Raw genomic sequence first — 13931 nt, 5'->3', positions numbered from 1 at the left:
CGGGGGCCTGTCCCCCACTACCTTTCTCTGAAAAAAGAGAGTTAGCTTATAGCTCCAGTTAATAATTCCTGGGTGTGACAGTGTTTAACCTACAAACTCCTTTGGAAATCCTCTAGCCTGCCTGAATAGGTTTTTCCGGCCACATGTGATTGTTCAGAGCCTCCCAACTGTGAGAGGCAGGAGATGTTCTAAACTGTCTAAACACAGATTCTTTTGAATAGTTAAAAGATTGATTAGAAATTGTATTGGTGAAGGGTTTTTCACTTATTGAGCCAATGTTTGCTGCTAAGTCTCCATACCCATTACCTACTGTGTCCTTGGCAGTGTATTGATTGATATAATGGGTGTATAGAAATGTAAGTAGTAGCCTCAATGTTTGTAACCTTGGACCCTTGAGTTAATTCTTTTCTTGATTGAGCCCACCTCACCTTTGCCCTATAGGAATGCAGCTTTGTCCAGTGCTTTTTTGGAGGCTGGTGCCTGACTTTGGAATAATCACCTTTAGAGAAAGATAAGTTTCTTAAAATGTTAACAGGCCTCCTGGCCAGAAGATGATGTAATTCACCTGAACTTTTGCATATGATTAGTTTGAAAGCCTGGCTTCGATTAGGACCAGGAACTGCTGTCCTTGCATGACTCTACCCCTTCCCCCATTATCCTCTACGCACAACTTAAGGTATAAAAACTACTTTGGAAAATAAAGTGCGGGCCTTGTTCACTGAAACTTGGTCTCCCCATGTCGCTCTCTCTCCCAAATTCTGGCTGAGTCTCCATCTGGAGCGCGGAACCCGCCATGCTTGCTAATTATGCCTGGGCTTCTAAGATCCGACCGGGGAGGCCTCAGTGTCTCCTCTCCTTCGGGAGAACGGAAGGACGCCTGCGGCCTACGTAAGTGGTGCAAACTTCTTGTCTTGAAGTTTTATTGGTCTCCCGCGTACACCAAGCTACTCAGCCTCTTTTCTCCACTGAATTTTCCTACTGAGCTATCCTCATCCTATCACTCTTTATATCTTTGATAAAATATTTAAATAAATAGGTCGCCGACGCCGTCCCCGCTTCGAATACCCTGGATCAGCCGGGGCTGGTCCCCGGCAAGAAGGCATCAGAGCACCTGAGGTTGTTCTAGAGACACTTCATTAACCACTCCTACAGTTGCTTCCCATCCAGACCTCCTCTTCTAAGAGATAGTACATATGGGTTAAGTAATTTTTGAGCTGAGTTTTCTATTACTCATAGATAAATGTTATTCCTTACATTTCCATATTACTTTGCAGATTCCCACCCCTCCTAAGCTGCTTCACTTGATCCACAGAAACTCTATGGAGATAGGCAAGACATCTTACAAATAAGGAGTGTGATGCTCAGAGAATAGGGGGATGGCTGGCCCTACAAGCAGGTCGGTCTGATTTCTAGTCCAGGATTTTCCATCAAATCACATGGCAACTCCAGGTGTGTTGTCCAATACTGAAGGTGGGAGAATTTTTTGGAAAATCCTGGGAAGGGAGAGAAGACACTGCTACTTCACATTTGCCTCAGGTCAGTTCAGATGAATACTGGCCTTCTCTTTTATCCCCAGCTCAGTGTGTACCAAGCTAAAGTTAATAGCTTACATAGCTTAGCCTCCAGGGTTTACTGCTTTTGGAAGTTCTGATTCATGCATGAATCCTTCTTTATTTCAGGCTCAATGAAAAGTGGAATTCTTTCTTTAGTGCCCCGCTTTACTTGCCAGATTATGTTTGTAATTTTCCCACTAACTTCTTGTATGGAGCTGGATCGAAAGAACCTTTGAAGCTCCAACACTCTGGCCCCCTGATGTGAAGAGCTGACTCATTGGAAAAGACCCTGATGCTGGGAAAGATTGAGGACAGGAGGAGAAAGGGACGACAGAGGATGAGATGGTTGGGTAACATCACTGACTCTATGGACATGAGTTTGAGCAAGCTCTGGGAGTTGGTGATGGACAGGGAAGCCTGGCGTGCTGCGGTCAGTCCATGGGGTTGCAAAAACTCAGATATGACTGAGTGACTGAACTGAACTGAGAAAGAACCTAGTTTTCTGATACTCATTCAGACGGATCCTGTTTCAAATCCCCCTTCAGTTCTTCCTCCAGGATGCTCCACACCTCCATCCCGGCCTCAGACCTTTTGTATATTTCTCCTATTGTGTCCTTGCCTCTGATTGTGTCACACATCCTCTTGTTCCTTGGCTCTGTTCTCTCACTGATTCTCATCTTCTATTTTTCCCTTCTTGCTATATTTCTTGCTTCTCCCCCCACCCTTTTATTTTTTTTATTTATTTATTTTTTTTCTTGTGACCCCATGGACGGTAGCCCATGAGGCTCCTCTGTCCATGCAATTCCCCAGGAAAGAAATGCAGGAGTAGGTTGCCATTTCCTCCTCCAGGGGGTCTTCCTGGCCTGGAGATCGAACTGAGTGTCCTGTGTCCCCTGCATTCGCAGGTGGGTATTTTTTAAACACTGTGCCGCCTGGGAAGCCCATCCAAGGAATGTGGGACTACAAAAAAAATATGCAGAAGGAAGCTGAAGATGGTGTTTACGTGAGGCCCAGAATGTCAGTTTCAAAGGGATGGGAGTAAGGGCCATGAGCCTCAGATTAAACCAAGGGAGGAAAAAGATCTTACAAGTTTTACAGAGATAGAACAAATGCTCAGTATTTTCATGTTAACTTACACAACGTCAGCTCTGGACTGGGGTGATTCCAGATTTGAAGTTTGTTTTTTTTTTTTTTGAAGGAGGGAAAAGTAATGACATTTCTAAACACAACAGTCAATTCAACTGTACTCAATTAGGTAATCTTGTTCTTACCTTGGAAGATAACTGGATTTTAAAAAGGTAACAAAAGTGACTTAAGGGATTTTCAAGGGTGATTATGACTGCTCTTGGGCATCTGTGCCCATCCCATGTTGGAGCCTGGTGCTGTGGAGGAGTGCTTTTAGCCATGATCCTGGTTCAACTGATAAAGCACCCACCGGCCTTTCCTCTTCACCCATCCACTAACCTCTGTGCCCACTCCTCTCTTTCCACTAGCTGCTCAAAGACCCAACCTCAATTTGGTCAATTCAGCTTCCAAAGAGAAACCACCAAATGCAAGAGAAGGAGAGACAGAGGCTCAACTGCAAAGGAAAAGATATATTTGCATGCAGACCTACATCCTCCCTGGAGAAGAAACAAACCAGCTCTGGAAGGCAAAGTTAAGATTTCTGTAAGGTGGCCCATGGCAAGATTTACCTCTATGAAATCAACATCTTTCTTATGAACCAGGAATTGAGTTGGAAAACGTCATTGCAAAGAGCATACCTTGTCTTGTGTTCCTCCGGGCTTCCGGGAACCACCTGCAGGCTAAGCTGGTGCTGGGGGTGTTAGGGGAGAGCTGTCTCAGCAATTGGGGGCCGTTTGACGCTTTGGTCCTCCGGCCATACACAGGCTTTCGTTTCCGTTTCTGAGGTGTCCTTGACTTCGATAGCATGGCAAATCTCAAGACGGTGAGCTGTCTGGGAGCATAAAGAGGGCCCTGCATCTGGGAGAGCCAGCAGTAACGGGAAAGAGTTCTCCCCCCACCCTTTTAAAAAGTTCCAGTACCTTTCCCTTCTTTCTGGTTCCTGTCTCTCACCAACCTACCTCTTCCCCCTATCTTTACCTTTCTGAGCTTTTAGTCTACTGTTGACTCTTCTTGACTGGATTCAGTTTTTAAACTTGGCCAGTTCTCACAATGTCACCCCCAGAAGTTTAATGGAAATCTTTTTTCTTTTTTTAAATTTCAGCTTGACTTTATCAGTTCTTAGGTTGATGTTATCAGTAATGCCAAGAGGTAAATTTTCTCTTTGGTAGATTGCTACAGAAATCCAATTCAAAGAATGTTGGTTAGGATTTAAAGAGACATTGTAGAGCACACATACTGTTTGATCGATAATTAACATTTAAAAAGGAAAAGCAAGGGAATTCCCTGGTGGTTCAGTGGTTGGGGACACTGCTTTCACTGCTGTGGGCCCAAGGTCAATCCCTGGCTGTGCAACATGGCCAATAAATAAATAAATAAAATAAAAGGAATGACTAGAAATCAAGCCACTGGGAAGCACTACAAGGCAAAGTGGAAGTGGCAATCACTGCCTGACTGTGTCTGTCTTCTTTTCCATGCTGGAGTGTCTCCTCTCTTACAGGATCACAGAATTTTAGGATTGGAAATCTTAGAAATCAACCCCTTCATTTTGCAGATGAAGAAACTGAGGCCCAGCTAGGTGCCATGTGTTGCCCACAGTCACAAGGGAGTGCAAGATTCCTGACTGGAACCAGGCTGACTTTTTGGTTTGTTTCTGTGTAAAACCTGGCAGAGTGATTAAAAAGCATAAAGAACTAATGAAAAGTACATAGAAATAAGCAAGTCATCACCACAAATTCAACTTACCAGTGGTTGAATTGTATTAGCAGGTTTTCTATTTCAATAAAATAAGCTCTATTAGGAATAATGGACGTTTCTTTAGTGCTACATGTAGCTTCTCATTAGATCCTGGATCTAATAAAATCTATAATGCTCTAATAATTATAATTTTAAAAAATTATCACATTTTATCTTCATCTTACAGAGGACACTGACTTAATTTGCAGGTCACCTAGATAGTCCACATTTTTTTTTTCCCCTTTAATAAGGTGGATTCAATCTACTCACCATTTGTTAGCATTTTTGCATTTCTAGTTAGAGATTAGGTGGGTAACCAGCTTTTCTCCCCCTTGCTATCTTTGCCAGGTTTTGGTATTGGGATTGTTTGCTTCCCAAACAAGTTGACAAACCTTTGGTGACTTGCTTTCATTAGTCCAAGTTTCAATAAATAAGAACAAACAATTCAAAACTAAGAATGCATTTAACTACTCTAGTAAATTTTCCCACAGAATCTGGGTCTGTAATGTGAAGTCTTAACTAGCTTAGTCACAGGGGTGGGACCATGTGGGATGTTTGCTAATAATTATCACTCACAACATCTTAAAACGTTTGTCTGAGCAACTGTCATGGAGTCTCCCCTTTCTCTAAGTATTAAAAGAAAATCCTGGGGAAAGAAATCTCGAAGATGGCTTCAGTCTGTTTCAACGTAGAATCCAGCCCTGAAAGTAAGTTTCTTTAAAAAACAGTTTTCCTCCCTTCCCAAATCAGCAAAGGGTAACTGGATCCGCGGCCACGTAGGAGCCTCTAGGGGCCCTAAATCCGGAGTCTCTAGGGGTAGGCAGAGATCCGCGGGTTTGCCTGGGCCAGAAAAGTCTCTTCTAACTGTAGATCGCAGCCCAATCCCAAAGAGTTCTTGATTTCTCTCTCGGGGACTGGTCCCTTTGAACTTCCAGAAGGCCCGCCTCTTCCCCGGGCTGGCCAGCTCACTGGACCGGACCCGCTCGGGCGGCGCAGGGCGCACCAGGGCTGGCCTGGCGCGCGGCCGCGGCTCCTCCCCTCCCTCGGATGTGGCCGGGGGGCGGGGGCCGGGGGCCGGGGGGCGGGAGAGAGGGGTGGCTGTTGCCGCCCGGGGAGAGCCGGGAGTCTTTTCCACGTTTGCAAAGGCCGCCGCACATCCAGGCCCGAACCGCGCCGCCCGAGCTCCGTGCGCCCTCGCGGCTCCCCGCCGCGCCCCCTCCTCTCCTCGCCCCCGATGGCTATCAGGGCCCGGAGTTGGCGGCCCCCGCCGCCGCCGCTGCTCCTGCTGCTTCTCTGGGTGACCGGGCAGGCGGCCCCTGTGGCGGGCCTGGGACTGGGTTCGGACTCGGAGCTGCAGATCGAGCGGCGCTTCGTGCCCGAGGAGTGTCCGCGCACCGTGCGCAGCGGCGACTTCGTGCGCTACCACTACGTGGGGACGTTCCCCGACGGCCAAAAGTTCGACTCCAGGTACCGCGCCCCGCGCGCCAGCCGGACCTCTGAGGCTGCAGCGCCCGTTTTCCCGCTTCCCGGTCTCCGGACAGGCCTTTCCCTCCCGACGGACCTCCCCCAGCTCCGCCCCTCGAACCCCCGCTCCTCCCTTTCCCTATTCTCACCCCAAAGCTTCCCCGACCCTTCATCCCTTCAGCCTGGGGGCTGCGGGGGCCCTGGAGCCTGCCGGCCCTTTTGCTCGCCTGGTGGGCTGGAATCCTCCTGGGAACTTGCGCAGCGGGGTTGGTGCAGACCACCCACTCCTCCACCCTGCGCAGTAACACGCGCGAAATCTTCGTAAAGAGCTAGCCCCCTAGCCGACCCCCGAGAGTAAATGTTAGTGTCCGCCTGTCTGTCTTCCTTGACTGTTCCTTCCGGCAAGGCCCTTGAGTGTCAAGTCATTCATGCCTCTCGATGATGATGACGATGGAGGTGGCGACAGCCGCTAACATTTATGGATTGTTACAGTTGTTACAGGGTAGTTCTCAGTGGTTTCCATATAACGAATTTATTTAATTCTTAACTACAGTTTTCTGTGTAGGTATTATCATTACCCTTATTTTGCCAGTGAGATAACTTGAGTCCATGGAGGCTGAGAAACTTGTTTAAGCGAGATCGTTTTGAAACCCGAATAATCCAAGTCCAGGATTTGTGCCCATTAACTACCGCCCTCCCCTTATGGCCTTAAGAAAAACTTACTAGGCAGGAGGTCGTCCAGAGCAAGTCACTCAGCTTTGCCCCATGGCTGGTGTCCACAGTTCCTGCCCTTGAATCTGCAGCGAGATCACAGCACCTCTCCCAGCTTCCCCAGTTTAGCATTAGGGTTAACAGGCCCCTTCTCCAGCTCCAAGCTGCTCTCCTTCCCCAGACTTTGTTACGGTCCTAGGTCTGTGTCCACACTTCTCTTCGTGAATCACCAGGCTAAGTAAAGAGAACAATTTGTTAGTATCTGCTTTGTGCTTGAGGCGGGGCTAAGCTCATTCGTGAGGTTATCTTTTAAAAGGTACTCTTAGTCTTGCCTTTTAAAAAATTCCAGTGAGTGTATATACAAAAGCTGGTTAGTATTTGATGTAGCACATAGCAAGCACTGAGAAATATTCATTCTCATATTGTTTCAGTTGCTTCTTTTTAATACAGGTTTATTGAGATATAATTTACTTTCCATACAATTCACCCATTTAAAGTGTATGATTCAATTTTTTTTTTTAGTATATTCACAGAGTTGTGAAAATCGTCACAACTCTCTAATTCTAGAATATTTTCCACACTCCAAAAAAAGAAAGCCATCAGCAATCACTCTCTTCCCCTCCAGGTCTAGGTAACCACTAATCTTCTTTCTTTTTATGGAATCTTGCCATTTGCAGCCTTTGGGTTTGGTTTCTTTCACATAAGGTCGGTTCATTTATGCTGTAGCATGTATCAGCTCTTTATTGCTATTTATGGCTGTATAATATTCCATATCATATTTTATCTATTAATTAGCTGATGGGCTTTTGAGTTATTTACACTTTTTGGTTATTATGAATAATAATGTTATGAACATTCACATACTAGGTTTTGTGTGGACGTATGTTTTCATCTTTTATGGATATATACCTAGAAGTGGAACTGCTGGGTCCTATGGTAACTATGTTTAACTTTTTTAGGAACTGCCAAACTTGTTTTCAAACGTGGCTGCACCATTTTACAATCCCACAGCAGTATATGAGAGTTCCTGGTTCGCCATGTTCTCACCAACACTTGTAATTGTATGCCTTTTTGATTATAGCCATCCTAGTGGATATGAAATAGTAGGTCATTATGGTTTTGATTCATGAATCTCCAATGGTCAATGATGCTGCACATCTTTTCATGAGTTTATTGGCCATTTGTATATCTTCTTTTGCTTCACTAGTTAGAAAATAGTTAAGGCTTTCCTTCTTATGCTGATGTTAATTAATAATTCCCACTGGAACAAATCATCTAATACTTTCTACCTGCTAGAATGGCAGCCACTGTGAGGCAATGTAAAAGTGAAAAGAGAAAGAGTTGCTCAGTCATGTTCGACTCTTCGCAACCCCATGGATTGTAGCCTGCCAAACTCCACTGTCCGTGGAGTTCCCCAGGCAAGAATGCTAGAATGGGTTGCCATTCCCTTCTCCAGGGGATCTTCCTGACCCACGGACAGTGGAAATACAGATGAGCTGTCATCCATTCTGCAAATGTGTATGCAGTGTCTGCCTCTGAAGATGGTGTTCCCTCCCTGCACTCTGGCTATTGTCCAGACAATTGTACACTGTGTTAAGTACAGAAAGAATAATAGCACACACTTCTGTCTCTCACATAGAATTCACAGATAGTTCTTACCTTGTGCCTTTACATATATGAACTACACTGAATTCTTTTAACCTCACAATACAACACCATCTCATTACACATGAAGAAATCGGGGCTCAGAAAGTTCAAGTAATTTACCCAAGATGATAATTACTAAGTGGTGTAGTAGGGCCTCGAATCTAGGCAGTTTAGTGCCAGAGTCTCATGTTTATAGTCTGTAGTCCACTCGTGTATGATGGAAGAATGGCAAGGAGCTTTGGAACCACCCAGAAAGTTTAACTATATGTTGTGTGTATTGGTGTGTTTGTGTCTGGTTGTGGGACTGGTCAGGATGGAGTTCTAGGATGTGTAAAGTCACTTCAGTTGTGTCCGACTCCTTGCGACCCCATGGATTATAGCCCACCAGGCTCCTCTGTCTTTGGGATTTCCCAGGAAAGAATATTGGAGTGGGATGCCATTCCTTTCTCCAGGGGATCTTTCAGAGCCAGGGATCAACCTGTGTCTCCTGCATCTCCTGTATTAGCAGGTGGGTTCCTTACCTCTAGTGCCACCTGGGAAGTTGGTGTGTGTGTCTGTATGTGTGCCTGGTTGGGGGCTGGTCAAGATGAAGTTCTGGGACAGCAGGAATAAAATCTGAGGAGGATTAAAATTTACCAGGAGGAACTGAGGGATGAGGGCTGGGGGTGGGGGTGGAGAAGAAAAGGCGTGAGTGGTGGAGGGAAGAGCATATGCAGAGGCCTGGAAGAGGGGGCATGTGAAAGCTGCTTAGTATGGCCCGAGCTTGGAGTGGGCGTAGAGGGGCGACAGGAAGGGAAAAAGAGAAGGTGAAAGGAGGTCAGAGAGACAGGGTCAACTTTTGAGAGCTCTCCTCTGCCTGGCTGTGGAGTTTGGTCTTTGTCTAGGGACAATGGGAAGCCATTGAAGAGTTAATCACGGGCGTGAGAGACCAGAACTGCATTTTATTATACAAAAGTCCCCGTGGTTGCAGTGCAGACAATGGAATGGTGGAAGCAGGGTACACTGTAGGTGACTGATTATTGTGTTTCCTTCTAGAGCCTCCATTCCTTTGGGAATTTATGAAGTATATTAGAGCATTCCTTTGCTATTCCTTCACAAAGAGCTTCAGTTGAGTTCAGTTGCTCAGTCGTGTCTGACTCTCTGCAGCCCCATGGACTGCAGCACGCCAGGCTTCCCTGTCCGTCACCGAGGGCAGATGCGGTACCTTCCCTGTCCATCACCCTGTGCCTCCCGGTGCATCACCAGGGAAGATGGACAGGCTTCCCTGTCCGTCACCAAGGGCAGATGCGGTACCTTCCCTGTCCATCACCCTGTGCCTCCCGGTGCATCACCAGGGAAGATGGACAGGCTTCCCTGTCCATCACAAAGAGCTTAGGGAAGGAGAAGTCTAGGAGCTTTGGGCTTTGGCTGTTAATTTGGAGGTTTGGCCCAGAAGAAAATGATGGCTGTCAGTCTGACCAGAGTCATAAAACACAAAGGGCCTTTCTTTCCACAGAGCATTCTTCCTCCATCTGTGCCTGGCACTTGGGGGCAGTTGGTGTCTTTTCAGCTTATGGGCATTTGCAGTTGCCAGGAGGCCCAGCCCATCAGCCCTTGGTCGCTGGCTTGGGCATGGTTTCATTTTATTTTGGAGCCTCCTCGGGCTTGTTAGCTTGCTCTATGGCTACTGCTCTAGATTGAAGGAGAAGACGGCAGTTTCCCGGCAGCAGGTTTCTGGGGAGGGCTCCTGCTCTCACCCTTCAGTCCTTGGGAGCTCCTTGTCCACCACTCTTGAGTCAGCTTTGGAAGAGTTCCATAGCATTCCAAGTAGTAAGGGACTGAAGTTTAACATGTTCCTGTTATCTTTAGCAGGCAAAACCAGCATCCTGGTCACAGCCTTCAGGCCTGTCTACAGGCCCCTAAAGTCTATACATTCAGTAAAGGTTACTGTAGGAACTTCCTGGTGGTCCAGTGGTTAAGACTCCATGCTCCCAATGCAGGGGGCCTGGGTTCGATCCCTGTGTGGGGAGCTAGATACCGCAGTCTGCAGCTGAGAGTTCACATGCCACAACTAAAGATTGTGCATGCTGCAATGCAGATTCAAGATCCCGAGTGCTGCAACTAAGACCTGGTGCAGATAAATAAATAAATATTTTTTAAAAAGTAATAATACGTATTACCGTGTGCCCACTACATGCCCTGTTGGGTATTATAGAGTTGTAGATGCTTGGACCCAGTGGTGTTCAAACTGTACATGCATCAGAATCACCTGGAGAGCTTATTATACACAGTTTCTGATTAGGTAGGTCCGGGATGGGGCCTGAGAATCTGTATGTCTAACAAGTCCCTAGATGATGCTGATGGTGTGGTCTAGGACCACATTTTGAGAACCATTGCTCTAAAAGAATCATAAACTCATAATGGAGGTCAGCTTCATTTTATATATTCATTATTCAACAAATATTTATTGAATACCTACTATTCTAGTTGCTAAGATGTAGGAGAGAGAAAACAGACAAAAGTCCCTGCTTCTGATGGTGGATACATGTTATTTTACATTTATCCAAACGCATAGAATATATATCACCAAGAGTGAACCCTGAAGTAAAAGCTATGGACTTCCAGTGATAATGACATGTCAGTGCAGGTCATCGATTATAACAAATGTACCACTCTGGTGATACACTCTGCTGATAATGGAGGAGGCTATGTATGTGTATGTGGCACTGGGTGCAGGCAGGGGGTAAATGGGAAATCTCTGTATCTTCCACTCAATTTTTCTGTGAACTCAAAACTGCTCTAAAGCAAAACAAAAATGGAAAACTGCCCTAAAAGAACAAAATCTATTAAAAATCCCTACCCTCAAGTCAAGGAGTGGGGAGGGCCCAGAAACCCATTCTAGCTGGCATAAGGAGAAAAGGAGGGAATTTATTGGAAGGATCATCCATTCCTCCTGAGGATCCAGAATTGTGAGCAGAGGTGACTTTCTGTATCTCTCTGATGGACTGCAGAGAGGCTGATTCCACGCCCCCTCCTCCCCGAGAGAGCTCCAGCAGGCTTTCTGTGCCACATACATGGCCTCTTGGGTCCAGTTATGCTGACTAACTGGAATCTGTCTCAATTCCACATTCCCAGGATTTCTCCCATTTCATTGGTCCCATTGGGAACCAGTTCTCACCCTCAACTCCCTCACCCTGGCTGTGTGTATAAAGTCCGGTGTTAAGTGAAAGAGTGTTATCTTATTCTTTAGGCAGGATGGGATCTCAGAGAGGAGCCAGAGGGCTGGGCAGTACCTTGGATGGTGTCAGGGTGGATCTAAGGGGCTAAGTGGTGGCAGGGAGACTGGTCAGGTCAGGGCACCCTCTCTTAGGTGGGAAGCATTTAAAGTGTGGATCTGGGGCTTCTCTGGTTGACCTAGTGGTAAAGAATCTGCCTGCGAATGCAGGAGACACGGGTTTGATCCTGAATCTGGGAAGATCTCACATGCCTCGGAACAACTAAGCCCGAGCACCACAACTACTGAGTTTGTGTTCTAGAGCCTGGGAGGCACAACTACTGAGCCCATGTCCCGCAGTTCCTGAAACCCGCAGCCTGTAGAGCCCGTGCTCTGGAACAGAGAAACCACTGCAATGAGAAACCCTCAAACTGCAATGAAGAGTCGCCCCCGCTCTCTGCGACTAGAGAAAAACCTAGGCAGCAATGAAGAGCCAGCACGGTCAAAAATAAATAAACAAATAAAATCATAAAAAAAAATAAAGCGTGGATCTATATGGGAAACCTTCCTATGGAAAAGCCACATAAAGAAAGAGAAGCTGCCCAGTGCAGTTTTAATAACTTGAGGTAAAGCTCTTCTTTTTCATTCTTCTTAACTAGAGTCTTATGCAGTCATTGGTAGCCTGACTTAATGTCCTCTGTGGCATTAGGACTTCCCTGGTGGTCCAGTGGCTAAGACTCTGCTCGACCTGGGTTTGATCCCTGGTCAGAGAACTAGCTCCCACATGCTGCAACTAAATATTCTGTGTACAACTAAGATCGAAGATCCCAAGCGCCACAACTAAGACCTGGTGCAGCCAGATAAATAAATAAATGTGTTTTTTTTAAGACTTAATGGCATTGCTTTTAATTTCATTTGGGCATCATTGCAAGCAGTGATACATTCGTATTGATTACTGAAGTTTGCTATATTTTACTGAAGGGCTTCCCAGGTGGCTCAATGGTAAAGAATCTGCCTGCCAATACAAGAGACATGGGTTCCATCGCTGAGCTGGGAAATTCCCCTGGAGAAGCAAATGGCAACCCACTCCAGTATTCTTGCCGGGGAAATCCTGTGGACTAGACAGAGGAGCCTGGTGGGCCCCAGTCCATGGGGTCATAAGAGTTGGACGTGACTTAATGACTAAACCACCAACTACTACCACATTTTACTGGGCTGAGAACTTGTGTGAAATAAGAATTATTTCTAGAGATCTGACATTTTAACTTGTGCAGTTGCTTAAAAACAAAAATCTACAATAGCAGTATAATGATTTTACTTTCCTTTGCGAAGTTTTTCTTTTAATGATATTTTAATACACCAAAGACTGTCAAAGCCAACTGCTCACAGGTCAAGGTCTGACCCTCCATGGAGGTGTGAATAGGTGCACTATTTCTGTTCCTACTCGCTCCTCTTTTCTCTCTCATCTTCTTTGTCTTCCTCTCATTTTTCCATCTGGGTAGATCATTAATAGCTGGCCTTTCTCCTCTGCCAGGGCTCATTAGCTGCTGGTAGAGATGGTTGTTTGAGGGAGATACTCTTGTTGGAGCGTCTAGGAAGCCCAGAGTCACCTTTAGGAGTAAGAAGTGTGGGGAGCAGGGGTGGGAGGCAGAAACATCAGATTTGGCCTCCTCACTTCTGAGTTGGGCCCAAGCTCAGTGGTGGAATTCAGCCTGGGGAGGGTGTTGAATCTCACCTGCGTCATCCCAGGATTAGGCATCCAGCTAGGAGATGAGTTTCTGCTTTTGAGCATTTCATGGGTCTTACTCACCAAGGGCTTGGGCAAGGACCACAGTCCTTGTATCCCAGGTGACCACCCATCTGAGAGATTCTGAAATACCAGCAGGTGGTTCCTGTGCCCAGTGGACTGGCTCTTTATTAACTTGTTTCCCTCCTGTTTTGAATTCTCAAAATATGGCAGTCTCTTTAATGTTCAAGACAAATTTATTCAGTCTAATGTGAAGCAATGTGAATATAGTTAATAACACTGTATTGTATACTTGACGTAAGTATACCTTTTACTAAAAAGGTAAAACTAAATGTCCTTACCACAAAAAGAGAAAGAAGGGACTTCCCTGGTGGTACAGTGGATAATACTTTGAGTTCCTGATGCAGGGGGCCTGTGTTCAATCCCTGGTTGGGGAACTAGATCCTGCATGCCAAAACTAAGACCTGGCACAGTCAAAGAAATAAAATTTTAAAAAAGAAAATGGTAACTATGTGAGATGATGGATATGTTAATTAGTTTAATTGTGGCAATGATTTCAGTGTACACAACTTAAATATGTACACTTTTTGTCAATTATACCTCAGTAAAGATGTGAGAGGAGTAATGTATCCAGTTGTCATTTGTCTAAACTAAATCTAAAATTGGCATTTAGAGCAAGCTGTCTTTTCCTTTTATCATTAATCAGGGCTTCAGCTCTGCTAACCGTAGGGCCATATTCTCTTCCCTTTTGTAATGG

General features: G+C 45.8%; 1 protein-coding gene across 1 annotated transcript in view; it reads left to right on the top strand.

Annotated features, from left to right (window-relative positions):
* Positions 1–5504: 5504 nt before the first annotated feature.
* FKBP9 (FKBP prolyl isomerase 9) overlaps positions 5505–13931 on the top strand; it is a 43447-nt gene continuing 35020 nt past the window's right edge. Inside the window, exon 1 of the mRNA XM_019958791.2 lies at positions 5505–5879. Coding sequence (XP_019814350.1) covers positions 5647–5879 — 233 coding nt within the window. The 5' untranslated portion in view covers positions 5505–5646. The remainder of the gene's footprint in view (positions 5880–13931) is intronic.

This window comes from Bos indicus, chromosome 4 (genome assembly GCF_029378745.1).
Source record: "Bos indicus isolate NIAB-ARS_2022 breed Sahiwal x Tharparkar chromosome 4, NIAB-ARS_B.indTharparkar_mat_pri_1.0, whole genome shotgun sequence".
NCBI lineage: Eukaryota > Metazoa > Chordata > Mammalia > Artiodactyla > Bovidae > Bos > Bos indicus.
Note: the sequence above shows the minus strand (reverse complement) of the source record. Positions and strands in the feature narration are given on the sequence as shown.